Genomic DNA, 13022 nt, shown 5'->3' on the forward strand with positions numbered 1-13022 from the left:
GTGGAAGACAGGAAGGCCTGGAGTGCTCTGGTCCATGGGGTCACGAAGAATTGGACACGACTAAACAACAAGTTTAAGACCCTCTTATTTTCGGGGAAACATGGTATTAAAAAGGATCCCCCTCCTTTTACCAGCTGTAGCTGCTCTTTATACTGATAAAATGAGTTATTCTCCATTCTGTTTCTTCATAGTAACATTTGGTTATATAGACACCATTACTCTGCAGTTCATATAAAATGTGTTCTTTGGGTTAATGTAACAAATACCGAAAGGTAACAAAATAAATTGTTTTAACTCCATAAAATGTCAGACTTTTCTCAGACTAGAAATATTTTTGTATAAAACTTTATTATGTTGCTTATAAAAATATAACAGTGTTTGCTGTCTTAACATTAGTCTTCATTTCCTATCCACACTGAATTCTAAAAACAATTTAAAACTATAATTTCATGTATTTTAAAAAAGTGTTTCTGTAGGCTGCAGTAGCATTCATTTAACCCCAAAAGGTATTAATAAAACCAGTAAAACCAATTATTTTGTGATGACAATAGTATTGTCTTATGTCTTGAAAGTTTCTGTGGTTGACCACTTCTTCATTAATTACCTGCAGCCTGGCATCTTCCTGCCAAAGAAAAAGAAAGTATCTGAAGATGTTTTATCATATATGCCTCTTTGTAAAAGTTATAGGAAATTTTCAGCAAATTGCTACAAAACCAGATGAGGGAAAATCCAGGCTTTTAAAGTTACACAGATAGTACCAAACAGAGGCTTTTAAAATTGAAATATCCGAGTCAAAAATAAAATAAAATTGGTGATGATTTTGTAAATTTTGCCAGAGAAACCTGATACTGAAACACACTATTAAAGAAATGTGCAAGAATAAGTTTAACATCCTCACCAAATTCCACCTCAGGTATCTATAACCTCTTGCCTATATTTCTTGCACACTACTAACCACCCTCTGTCACAAACCTGTGAAAGAAATTATTTTTGCGCTTAATAGTTCTACAGTAAGGACGTCTTCAGACAAAAAGTTACAAAATAGACTGCACAGTTTTCATAGCAAAGGAATTTCAGTTACATTATATACCTATGGCTGCCCTAATTTTTGCAACCAGCATTTAAATGTTTAGACTCTGATGAAAATGAAAGACAAAAACATGAAACTGAACCATGTAAATGAGCTGCAACATACCATTTTAACTACCCACAGCAGGGATGGAACCCTTGCAAAGCATTAATGGCCACATGGCTGGTTCATTTTTGCTCAGCAGGTCTATTGCTTGTCCATGGTGCATAAAGCTAGATTCCAGTAGGGGAAAAGATAGGTTAAGTAGCTGAAATTAAAATAAATAAAACCATAACAGAAAATAAACAGCCAATAAACCCCACACCCCCAAATAAATAAAAACAGAATTCATATTTTGCAATATACAATTGTTAACTTTGTTCATTTCTATGTTAAACTAATTAATATAACCACTATACTGAAACAATACACTGTCATATAGTATTAGTCTTTTTTTGGAATATTAAGAAAGAAAAAATAAATAAGATCTTACCTAAAGAAGTTTAACTGAAGCTTAGAACTACTTTGCTCTACACCCTCAGCTTTCGTTGGCATCCTTAAAACTACTGTAGTTAAAGCTTTGCAGAAGTACAGCACAGCTTTTTAAGACTGGCTGAACTTAGTGCCGTTCTCAAGAGTTCTCTTGCACTAGACCTGTGTCCCTGGAAGAGTACCTCGCTGGGGATATTTCCTTTCCTTGCCATTGAAGAAGCAGCATCTAAAAGATCTAAAAAGGTGTTTCTCCTTGCAGAGATATCCCTTAAGTTATCTAGGTATTTTAAACCTGGTGATTTACAGAAAACATTATCTGACCAGCATTTTACATATACAACAATGACTGCAGTATTTGTGGGACCTTCTACTACCCACTCCTTGCCTTGATTTACAATATACTTTAAATAAATCTATAATTACACAACATTTCCTTTAGAATTATTTTATTAAATCATAAATGTACAACAGCTTCTTAACTCTACACACGCACTTAAATTTTTAAAAGGAAAACGTTATGTCTTATTACACCATGATCCTGGCTAATAGCTTTTCAAAACTTTGAGAAATTTTTTTTAAAAAAGGTTTCACATGTCACCTGAAACTTACAAATTTAACATTATCAAAGGAATGCTTCTACACTCTTACAAAGACCACTAAAAAGAAACAACAATTAAAAAGCTAAGAAACTGTCTCAAAGGCATTTTTACAATCCTTCCTCCATGGTAAGGTATGTTATTAAATAATCCAATCCATTCACAAAATGGCTCTCTGCATCTGCTCTGGTGTCTTCTGCCATACCACTGCATATTTATGCATGACTGAGATAAGTGTTTCCTTAACAATGTTATTTCGAAAACCTGAAGCTGTTCTGTTACCTCTGGGCTCATCCTCTCCTATTTATACAGTGAAGCCTGTTTCAACAGAAGTAAAGAGTAAAAAAATAGGTTATGAAGTTATCCATCTACCCAATATTTTTTAAAGGAAAGATAATATGATCCTAAAAAGCTTTTACCCCTGCAGCTAAAACCAAGAAACACTGAAATTTTAGAATTTCAAAAAGTACACTCACCCATGAAAAGCTTACAGAAGTTCAATAACGACTCCTCCCTCCATATCCCCCACTTCCTCCACTTCCTCCAGGACCATAATTTCCTGTATTTGTAGATTGCAAAAAGTAAAATTAGCACGTAAACCTATATGAAAGCAAACTAACATGTCACCAACTTGACACAATTACAGCAAGAAGCAATGTCTCCCACCCCAAAGGTTGTTCCAGAAGTCCCTCAAATCTCTTCCAAAACTACTTTCTCAAACACAGAGCACTAACAAGAAAAGGAACAAAGAATATGCCATTTGTTTAATTACATCACTAAAGCTACTCCTAGTTAGGAGTAGCTAGCTGTTATTTCATTTCGACATACCTCCACCATATGGTCCTCCCATGTTCCTGCTTCCACCAAAATTTCCACTCTTCATTGGACCGTAGTTTGAGGGTTGTTGGTTGTAATTTCCAAAGTCATTGTAATTTCCACCTCCATAATTGCCTGAGTAAAAAGAATTTACTCATGTTAACCAACATTCTAGAAGATGCCAGGGACTTTTATCTCTGCACACACAAACAAGTCAATTTGTATGGTCGGGACTTGGGAACTAGTCCTTGAAAGGGAAGAATAATTCACTCATATGTAACTTTATGCAGATTATACATAACCAAAATAACATTCTGCGCCTCCCCAATATGCAGCTGCAGTAGAGACCAAGCAAGGTGACAACAGGATGTCATTTTTGTCCTGCACAGGCAATGTTTCCTCAGCCCAGCTGAGACTCCTGTCCCATTTCAGCTGATACACAAGAAAAATGAAATTTAAAAGGAAAACAGCTATTAGGAAGGTTAAGACTAAGCAAAATGAGCAGAACAGAGGAAGCTGGTAGCACAAAAATTGAAGCCTAGGAAACCACGTGACTTAAAAAAAAATAATAATTGCAGAACTAATCCGAATGGAATAATGCTTACCTTCACAAAGTATGTATTTTAAATAAATCAACATTTTCTAAAGTGTGACAATCATGTATTTCAACAACTTTTCAAATGTTTTATTTCTAATTCAAACATACAGCTAACTAAAGGCTACAGGTTATGACACCTGAAGTCAGAAAGGAGTTTTAGATCAAAGTATCCAGAAGGGCCTCAGCTACCTACCCTGATCTAAACCAACACTACTTTAAAACAGCCACCCCCTTCAAATATTACCTCCTCCATAGTTGTCATATCCACCTCCGTAGCCCCCACCCTGGTTGCCATATCCAGGTCCTCCACCACCATATCCTCCTCGTCCTCCTCCATAACCAGGGCTGCCTCCAAAATTGCCACCTATTGTAAAGTAAGGCATAATAAAAAAACTAATAATGTGCTGGCCACATAAACTGAATCAATCTTATAATGATCTTTCCAACAAGCATTATCCAGTGACAGTACATGTGTAGAATGGCAGCATGCAGTGAAATTAGTCTTCTCTAACTGCAGCCCCCATTACTCTCCAGACATATCTACTCCCTAGAGCTGGCATGAAGATTTTGTTGCAAACACTACTGAGATGTTGGGACTTAGCCCTACAGCCAGAACCCAAAGAACTTCTTAAGCATTTATGAAATGTGCAGGGAACGTCTAAATGCTAATTGCGAAAAAAATCTTATACTTTATCATACATTCACAAAAGTTTTAAAAACAATACAAAGTATTATGTCACATGTTAATGACCTAAAATTTCTGTATAGCACCTGACGTAAAGTAGTTGCAGTTTTGTGGGTAGTGGCCTGCATGTGGTTCTGAACATTTTTAAAGCCACACTGCAAATTCATACACAATGCACAGAAATACACAGTATAGTCATATCCTCCATGCCATACAATTATTTGAATACTGTTGAAAAGCCTATTACTATATGTTTAGAAAAAATAAAAATTTTGATGATACGCAGAAAAAGAACAAATTAAACTCATATTTTTGTTAACTTCTATCATCAGCAGATACTTGGCTTCTGCTTCAAAATGTGTAAGCTCGACTGTTTGCCACAACTTTTCAAATCAAATAATTTAAGTGACTAACCTCCAGGTCCCCCGCCATATCCATTGTATCCATCACCAAATCCACGACCACCTCCATAGCCATCTGTTCAAGACAACACAATTGCCATGAAGTTACTTTTAGTATTAATGCAATCTTTTTTTTCTTATTACAGAAATTATTGTATTCAATCTTGTCATGAAAAGCATGAATAGCCTTAGCAGCTATGGCCATTTGCTTCCATTACATAAAATGATAAAAGACAAGTATTCGCAACTTAAAATAACAGATTTCTTTCAAGATATGTTTTCATGGATTACAATCACTTTATCAGACATACAAAGTACAGTGGTGCCTCGCTTAACGAGCGCTCCGTTTAACGATGAATTCACTTAGCGACGTTTTCTGAGCGTTTTTGCGCTCCGTTTAACGATGGTCCCTATGGGCGATTTTCGCTTAGCAATGTTGGGACCATGCTTCGAATAACGATTAAATTTTTGGGTCCCGTTTCGCTTAACGATGGTTTAAACAGCCTCATGTTTGCTGTTTTTTAAATGTTATAAAGTTAAAGTTTACTGTTTAAAATGTTTGAAATCATAAAGTGCATTTAATAAACCCTTTGTTAACAAAATTTGACTTTGTTCTGACTCTTTTTTAATTTGTTGTTGAATTTCCCCCCCCCATTGAGATGCATTGAATAGGTTTCAATACATTTCAATTGGAGAACTGCGTTTCGCTTAGCGATGTTTCCTATGGCGATTTTCACTTAAGGATGGCAATTCGTTCCTATTGGAACGGATTATCCGGTTTTCAATACATTTCATTAGCAATGTTTTCACTTAGCGACAAATTTTTTGGAACCAATTAAAATCGTTAAGCGAGGCACCACTGTATAAAAGGCCACAAGTTTATAAACAAACAGGATATGAGAGAGTATCAAGTGAAATTGGAAAAAGACAGTGACTAGGAGACCGACAATGAGTTTTCAAAATGACAACAGTACTGTTAGCAGTTTTCAAGAAGTGCAATTAAGAATGCTGAATCTATAATCCACAAAAGTTCTCATTAAAATAGATCTGATAGTCTTCAAAATGCTGCTCTAACAAAAAAAATTAAAACAAGGGACAAATATATTTCAGCACTTCAATGCCTAATAGAACTGTTAGATTTTACTTTTTCATATACCGCAACTCCTCTGGAAACATCTTTTAGATGCTACCACTCTTCTGGTAGTACATGCTAAAACTACCTCTTTCAAAATTATTTCTGAAAATATCAGTGTACTTTTATGGAAAACAAACAGGGATGATTTAATATGTGTATAGTTGTAAAGGTTGTCCATACCATCTAACTCACCAGATCCACCTCTGAAATTACTTCCTGGTCCTGGACCGAAGTTTCCACCACCTCCACGGGAATCTCCAAAGCCAAAATTACCTGAAAATATTTCATAAATTAAGCTATCTACAATAGGATTTCAATAAAGTTCAAGAATGAAATATGATGCAAATAAAGCATACCTCCTCGTCCACTCCTTGAACTCTGAACCTCTTGCATTTCTTGTCTAGATAAAGCCTTTCTTACTTCTGCATTATGACCATTAATGGTGTGATATTTTTGCACTAAAAAAATTAAAAGAAAACTATTGGAAAGCAAACACTACAACACCGAAAGTAATCATTTACTATACTCGCAATAAATATTCTAGAAAAAATTATGAATGCTGCAACTCTATGGGGCAACTTACTTCCATTTATGCTAGTGAAACATCTATTATTATTTAATTTATTTAAAATATTTATATTAGCCCTTGCTCCTTAAAAGGTCTCAAAGCCGTTTACAATACTAAAATAACCTGAAAAACTAAACATAATACACTGATAACTAAGCAGATATCAAATTAAAAATTAGAGAAGTTAACATTTTATAACTATTCTAAAAACAAAATTTTTTGTTTTTAAAAAAACCTCTCAAGAACTTCCCCCTTAGGCACTCAATTGCTTAGGAAAAAAAATTCCCCAATGATTTAAAAACCCAGAGAGGCTCATAAAGGGAGATTAGAACTTTCAGATAGCTCAAATCTAAATTGTTTAGGCCTTGTGGGTAAAAAACAGCACTTTAAATGGTGCATAGAAACAGACTAGAAGCCAGTGGAGCTGTTGCAACAGGGGTGTGATGCGATCCCTGTTACCAGCAACATTTTGTCTGGCTGCAGCATTTTGGATCTGCTGGAGTTTCCAAACAATTGCCAATGTCAGCCCTATGTACAGCACATTAAGGAAATCAATATTGGATTAATGAAGACATGTGTCACTGTGGCCAGATCAGACATCTCCAGGAGTCCGTATGTATGCTAACACAATAAACAGAAAATAGAATAGTGTTCTCTCTTAAAAGATAGTTTAAAAGTCTATAATGTAGAGCAGTGGTTCTTAACCTTTGTTACTCGGATGTTTTTGAATTGCAACTCCCAGAAACCCCAGCCAGCACAGTTGGTGGTGAAGGCTTCTGGGAGTTGCAGTCCAAAACTCCTGAGTAACCCAAGGTTAAGAACCAGTGATGTAGAGTCCTATCATGTATCACAAGAACAGAAGAAATAAGGATGGTCAGGAAAGGCACTACAACTACCTTTGCAAAGGAATGCCCACATCTATCATTCCTTACATTGAAAGGGTGGCACATGATGGCTCTGGTCACCGCTCATCACAAACAATCGAAGGATCACCACAGAACTACTTCTAATAATGGTTACATCACACCTTAACACAAGTTACTTCTTTCAAAAACAGCACACAGTTGTGCCCCCCAACAAATATGTATTTTAGGAATAACAGAGTTTAAAATTTACTTACACACAATTTTATCCACTGGGTCATGGTCATCGAAAGTTACAAATCCAAAGCCTCTCTTTTTGCCAGACTGTCTGTCCGTAATTATTTCAATTGTGTCAATTTTTCCATATTCCGAAAAGTAGTCTCTCAGGTGATGTTCCTCAGTATCTTCTTTAATTCCACCCACAAACAGTTTTTTCACAGTAACATGAGCCCCAGGCTTTCCTGATTCCTTTAAGATTTAACAGAACTAACAGGTCACTTGCTGAACACTTAGAACAAAAACATCAATTGTTGCTATTAAAAGAAATCCTAGAACTTTTAAAGATTTCCCTTGTTAATTAAAACCAAGAATTTTACTGATTTCATAACACTGAATAATTTTATAGTACTCTAGAACAGAGGTCCCCAACCCCTGGTCCCGGTGTGTGGCCTGAGCTGGACCAGGCCGCCGAGACAGACCTCCCGCCCCACCCCCGCATAGCCCGTATGCACCTGCACACACGCTCCAGCACACCTGTGCAAGTGCTGCCGTTTGCACATGCGCACGAGCACAAGTGCGCCCAGACAAGCGTCGTGCCGCTTTTGCAAATGGCGGTACTCATGCCAGAGCGCTTGTTCACACATGTGCACGAGGCTGCCCCACCTTCCCCAGCCGGTCCACAGACTGAAAAAGGTTGGGGACTGCTGCTCTAGAATGCTCAAAATCACTTCACACATGTAATTTAATACTCAAAAACAGAAAGCTCCCAACTTTAAAATGAAGTTTACCTCTCTGGCTACAGCTCTTTTAGGCTCAACCACTCTTCCATCAATTGAATGTGGTCTAGCAGCCATAGCCGCATCCACTTCAGCCATTGAAGAGAATGTTACAAAACCAAATCCTCGTGAGCGTTTGCTTGCAGGGTCCCTCATTACCTACAAGATGAAAAAATGTGCATGCTCATATAAATTTTCTGCATTACTGAGCTAATATTTAAATAGAACAACTAAACTTTTTAAACAATATGCTACGCAGGAACTGAAAAACAGGTGCAGATGCCTGGACACTTCCTAAACCATTGTTCACTGGCAAAATATGAACTCAACATCTGATATCACCAGGACCCCTTTCAGCACGTGCAAAAGCCACAGCCTTCCTCCTTTTTAAAAGAGCTGTAACATTTATACAGTACTTTTCTACATCTCCCTTAAAGTTCCTACTCTACTAATACACTTTAGAAGTTACCAACTTTTTCAAACATCTCTCACTAATCACTGAGCGATTTAAAACTCACTCAAACCAAGTGATTTGATAACTGATTTCAGAATTACTAAATACGAGTGGAGGCAACAGATCAAGGAAAAATTTAAAAGCGGATACAGACAAATATAACCCGTAACGGCACAGGCACTGAATTGATCTGGATCTACCACTCAACCACATTAGTGTTACAGTTAAAAGTGGGCTTCTGCAAGTTGTGGGTTGCATATCCAGTCTCCCTCCATTATAAATGCTGAGAGTTTGAACACTTTAGTCTTTTTGAAACCCATTACATATGTCATCCAGCAAGAACAGATTGTGTTTAGCAGTTCATATCATAAACAGACAAGAAAATATCAGTTAATGAATCTGTTTCTCTATTATCCAATCAAGATCACCTACAGGTTAAATTCTTAACAATATGTTATATTGCAATTAATGTGAAACAAAAACTAGAACTTTATAGTATCCTATCATTTCACTCTGAGTTTCACTTTCTAGGAATAGAAAACTGTACAAAAGCAAGCCAATCTGATAAAGATCAGACCACCTGAAACATTTCAATTTTTTTAAACAAAAACCAAAGTATGATTAATAAACACAACTTACCACACAATCTGTTAGCTTTCCCCATTGTTCATAGTAGTTTCTCAGGCTTTCTTCTGTTGTTTCAAAGCTTAAGCCACCAATGAATAATTTGCGGAACTGCTCCTTTTCTCTCTAACATAAAAAGAAGATAACAATATGGCACACAATCTAAACACCATTTAATATTATGTTTAGTATTTCCACAAGACAGTGAGGAGCATTATACCTTCCATCCTTCAACACAGTAAATTATAAAAAACAAGTATCTTAAGTTCTAGCTTCTCTGGTCACTCAGAGGAGTGGAAAAGGTTATTTTAATGTTACGTAAACCTTTAGATTTATTTGAAGACAAAGAAGCCAGAGGTTAGTTGGACATTAGTTACATTATTCACACCCTGGGAAAGACACACACAACATAGAAGTCTTAAACAATTCTCCAAGGACAGCAATAAAAAAAAACAAGTCTTAATGATTGATGTAGCCTCACAATTTAACACTCTGGATATTTGGAAAAACATGTAATGCTAATGAACCACTTTGCTCTTGCTACAAGTCTTGACCATTAAATCCTGCAGCACTCAAAATATATATCTACAGTAGTGGTTCTTTATCAGCTCTCTCAAGTGTTTGGAAGAAACATGCTCCCCTAATCCTTAGTGGTAAATAAGACACTTGGAAGGCAACAGGTGACTTTAAAACTTGGTAAGTTCATCCAGTTCAAAAAAAAATCTGTCTGGCCTTTCCATTTATCTCTTCTTGATAGCAAAAGGGACAAAATTTAAGAGCTAATCTCATTTTAAAAACTCCACCAGAAGTTATTGTAAGTTACAATACAGATGAAGGAATTATGCCTACCAAAAGACAAAACCCGTGAAAATGTCACAGATTTGTTTGAAAACTTATTTTGGAACAAACAGTTCACCTGTGCAGCATAAAAGGAAGTACCATTTTACTGCCACTATAGAACTCTGTATGTCTGTGGGTTTAGAATTGTGATATGAGCATTAGTTATGTACTGAACTTTTAATAACAAAACCAGTGCTTATATTTTCATAATGCTTTGCCTCCATACAAACTATTATTGCAATTATTACATGGATTATCTGAGTACCGGGCGTAGTTTTAGTGTCCCCAGTGGACAATCTCCACAATAAAGTAGGAAACATCACAGCATGAAAACAAAGTTCAGTCTGAGTGTTACACTGCAAGCTTCCTTCACAGCTCAAACAGCAATTAGTAAACTAACAAATTTTCTTTATAAAATGAACATTATAATCATCAACCTACATTTTTAGAACCCTAAAAGCTTTTCTATTTCCTTGACGGTATTAGTGCAACAGTGCATACCATTTAAATTTCTAAACTGGTAATTAGACAATTCAAAACTTTAAACAGCAACACTGGAAACTGTCTCATATGTTTGCCTTGACTTTTAAGTATTAGGTAATCTGAACATCAGGATCATCAATCCAGCGTGAATTAAGGCTTTAAAAATAGTGTTACCCATATAAGCTTTGAAGACAAGCAGATCATGACGAAGACAACCTACAGACTTGTCATTTCAGCAATTTAGTAAGCTATGCAACTAATGAGAAGATTATAGATTGGCCAGAACACTACAGACTGTGTGCCTAGCGACAGGGCTAGGCAAACTGGCAGCATTTTTGAAGAGGACAAGAACGTTTTCATCTGAAAATGAAGATATGTAAGTCATTACTTGTCTGATGATATAAACTAATTTACCAACTGAAACTCAACGGGTTTTTTTAAAGGGCAAGTAAGAGAGAGGGGAAGGCAGCCAACATATTAAGTCATTTAAAGTGTATTTTCGGTTACTAGATAAATGCCGCACGTCGCTGGCAAAAAATGCTCCGCCATGTGACGGCCCCAAGCTCACTGAGATAGAAAATGGCGTCGACGTAGAAGGGGAGGGGGTTTGTTCCCAGAAGGCCAACAGCTATTTCACTTCTGCGCATGCGCCCTCTACTCTCTGCTGGGTAGAAAGAGCGAGGCGGCCCCCCTTGCGAATTTACTCGCTTTGTGACCTCACACGCGTTCTTATCTCACTTGTAACACTGCGTCTTCGTTACACGCGAAGAAAAAAAAAACACGACTGACCTCCATAATTCTCTCTGGGCCAATTTCAGGGCCGCCGAGATGCCCCCGCGTCCCCCTCCCAACCGCCGCCGGCCCTTCTAGAACCTTCCTCCAGTCTTCAGCAGAAAGTACGAAGTCCCGCCAACTGCGCCACCAAGTGTTCTTAGCTAACGGATCCTGCGTCACCGCAAGCACATGCGCTAATGGCGTACCGTGCCGCAGTTAGTGCTTTCGTTCATCCGCACTAACCGCATACAGTACTGTATCGGCTAACACCTAAACTTACGCAGCGGTCGTGCTTTAGCGCAGGAATCTACGTTAGCGCACTACAGGCCACATGTTTCACGTAACCCCGTTTGAGAATATGATCCCGTCTTTTTGGTAATGGCGGCGCTCAATATTACGTACTTGAAAATTCACCTACCATTTCCCCCATTAGCAAACGGCCTTAGGATCATTTTTAAAATGCTGTACTGTACAGTATGTGAAACCACAGAATTGTCACAACACACCGAAACAAAAGAATTATACACGAACAACGCACGTTGACACGCTACCTTCGCTGTTTTCTTTAAAACGGCCATTTCACTTTCTTTAAAGCGCCCCATTAATTAGAATACACGTATATTAAGAATATTTTCTCTCAAAAAGAACCGCAACAACGGCTTTTGGTCACGGTTATTCCGACAAAAGCGAAATGCGCACCGTCATCCCAAGAGGTCCCTTCGGCCGTTTTCGGACCCATCCGCCTCACATTCGGACTCAGCCGGAAGACTGACGAAGGGTATTTATTACTCGGAGAAAATCCTTCGACCATTTCCGGAAAAGCCGAACGAAACAAAAGCAGGCCTTTAGCAGTTATCCGGAAATTGCCGAAGAGCGACGAACAATAATCGCGCCAAAATGGAGGGGGGAGTTCAATTAATCAAGGCCCCTCCTCCCTTTCTTAAATCGACACTACTACCCGGCAGTCGAAAATCGTTTAAAGGGGGTTTATCTCTACGGCTGTGGGGTTTACTGAAGTCAAGGAGAAATAAAAGTCTGATGTCTAAGTTTTTTTTATACATGGCATATAATGGCAAAACGTCTCATAAAAGAAAAAAGGCGAGTGGCCTCTCAACTGCCCGCCATTAGTCACCTCCGGGCTTTGCTTCTCAAACACCCACTAAAGCTTCCCCTCAGATCTCTACCTTCTTCCCCGAAAACGGCTGAGCAGTGGATTCAATCCCCTCTCGTTCTTTCCTCTCTCTACGCCCGCCATTTTCCTCCCCCTCCATCTTCGCCCGCCCGCCAGGAAACCCAATAAGGACATCAGGAGGGCGGTTGCAGTAGTAAGGGTCCGCCATTACTGGACCCACGCCGCCCGTTACCTCACTCACCCAATCGCTCTCCCGGTCTCCGCGAGGCATTTCGTCCTTCAAAAAAATAAAAACACACACAATCAAGAAACGAGGAAAGGAATGCGTTTGGTTGTGGGGGTGGGTGGAGGTTTTTTTCTCTCCCCCTTCTTCTCTCTTTCCCCGCGAAGCGACGTTCTAGGGTGCAGCAGAAGCCTGCGAAGCGGCTAACGACAGAAAAGAGAGCGGCAGCGGCGGCTGCTGCTGGTGGCGGCGGCGCAGTGAAGGGCGGGAACGC

The 13022-nt window shown here is 38.3% G+C and overlaps 1 protein-coding gene across 14 annotated transcripts; it reads right to left on the reverse strand.

The window, feature by feature from the left end:
- Positions 1 to 329: 329 nt before the first annotated feature.
- HNRNPA2B1 (heterogeneous nuclear ribonucleoprotein A2/B1) lies at positions 330 to 13020 on the reverse strand. Of its 14 annotated transcripts, none has more exons than XM_020780817.3 (13): positions 12767 to 13020; positions 9312 to 9422; positions 8231 to 8377; positions 7481 to 7691; positions 6149 to 6250; positions 5973 to 6065; positions 4671 to 4733; positions 3816 to 3935; positions 2986 to 3108; positions 2634 to 2716; positions 1563 to 2475; positions 1196 to 1302; positions 330 to 622 (listed from the first exon to the last, which is right to left on the reverse strand). In XM_020780817.3, the coding sequence occupies exons 1-10, from the start codon at positions 12794 to 12796 to the stop codon at positions 2655 to 2657; spliced, it is 1062 nt and encodes a 353-aa protein (XP_020636476.1). In that variant the 5' UTR covers positions 12797 to 13020; the 3' UTR covers positions 330 to 622; positions 1196 to 1302; positions 1563 to 2475; positions 2634 to 2654. The 14 variants fall into 14 exon arrangements, with proteins under 14 accessions (XP_020636476.1, XP_020636486.1, XP_078233341.1 ...); XM_020780827.3 differs by having other exon boundaries at positions 5985 to 6065; positions 12767 to 13012; XM_078377215.1 differs by lacking the exon at positions 12767 to 13020 and adding an exon at positions 12578 to 12760 and having other exon boundaries at positions 5985 to 6065.
- Between the last annotated feature and the right edge of the window lie 2 nt (positions 13021 to 13022).

The sequence above is a fragment of the Pogona vitticeps genome, chromosome 6, assembly GCF_051106095.1.
Source record: "Pogona vitticeps strain Pit_001003342236 chromosome 6, PviZW2.1, whole genome shotgun sequence".
Taxonomy (NCBI): Eukaryota; Metazoa; Chordata; class Lepidosauria; order Squamata; family Agamidae; genus Pogona; species Pogona vitticeps.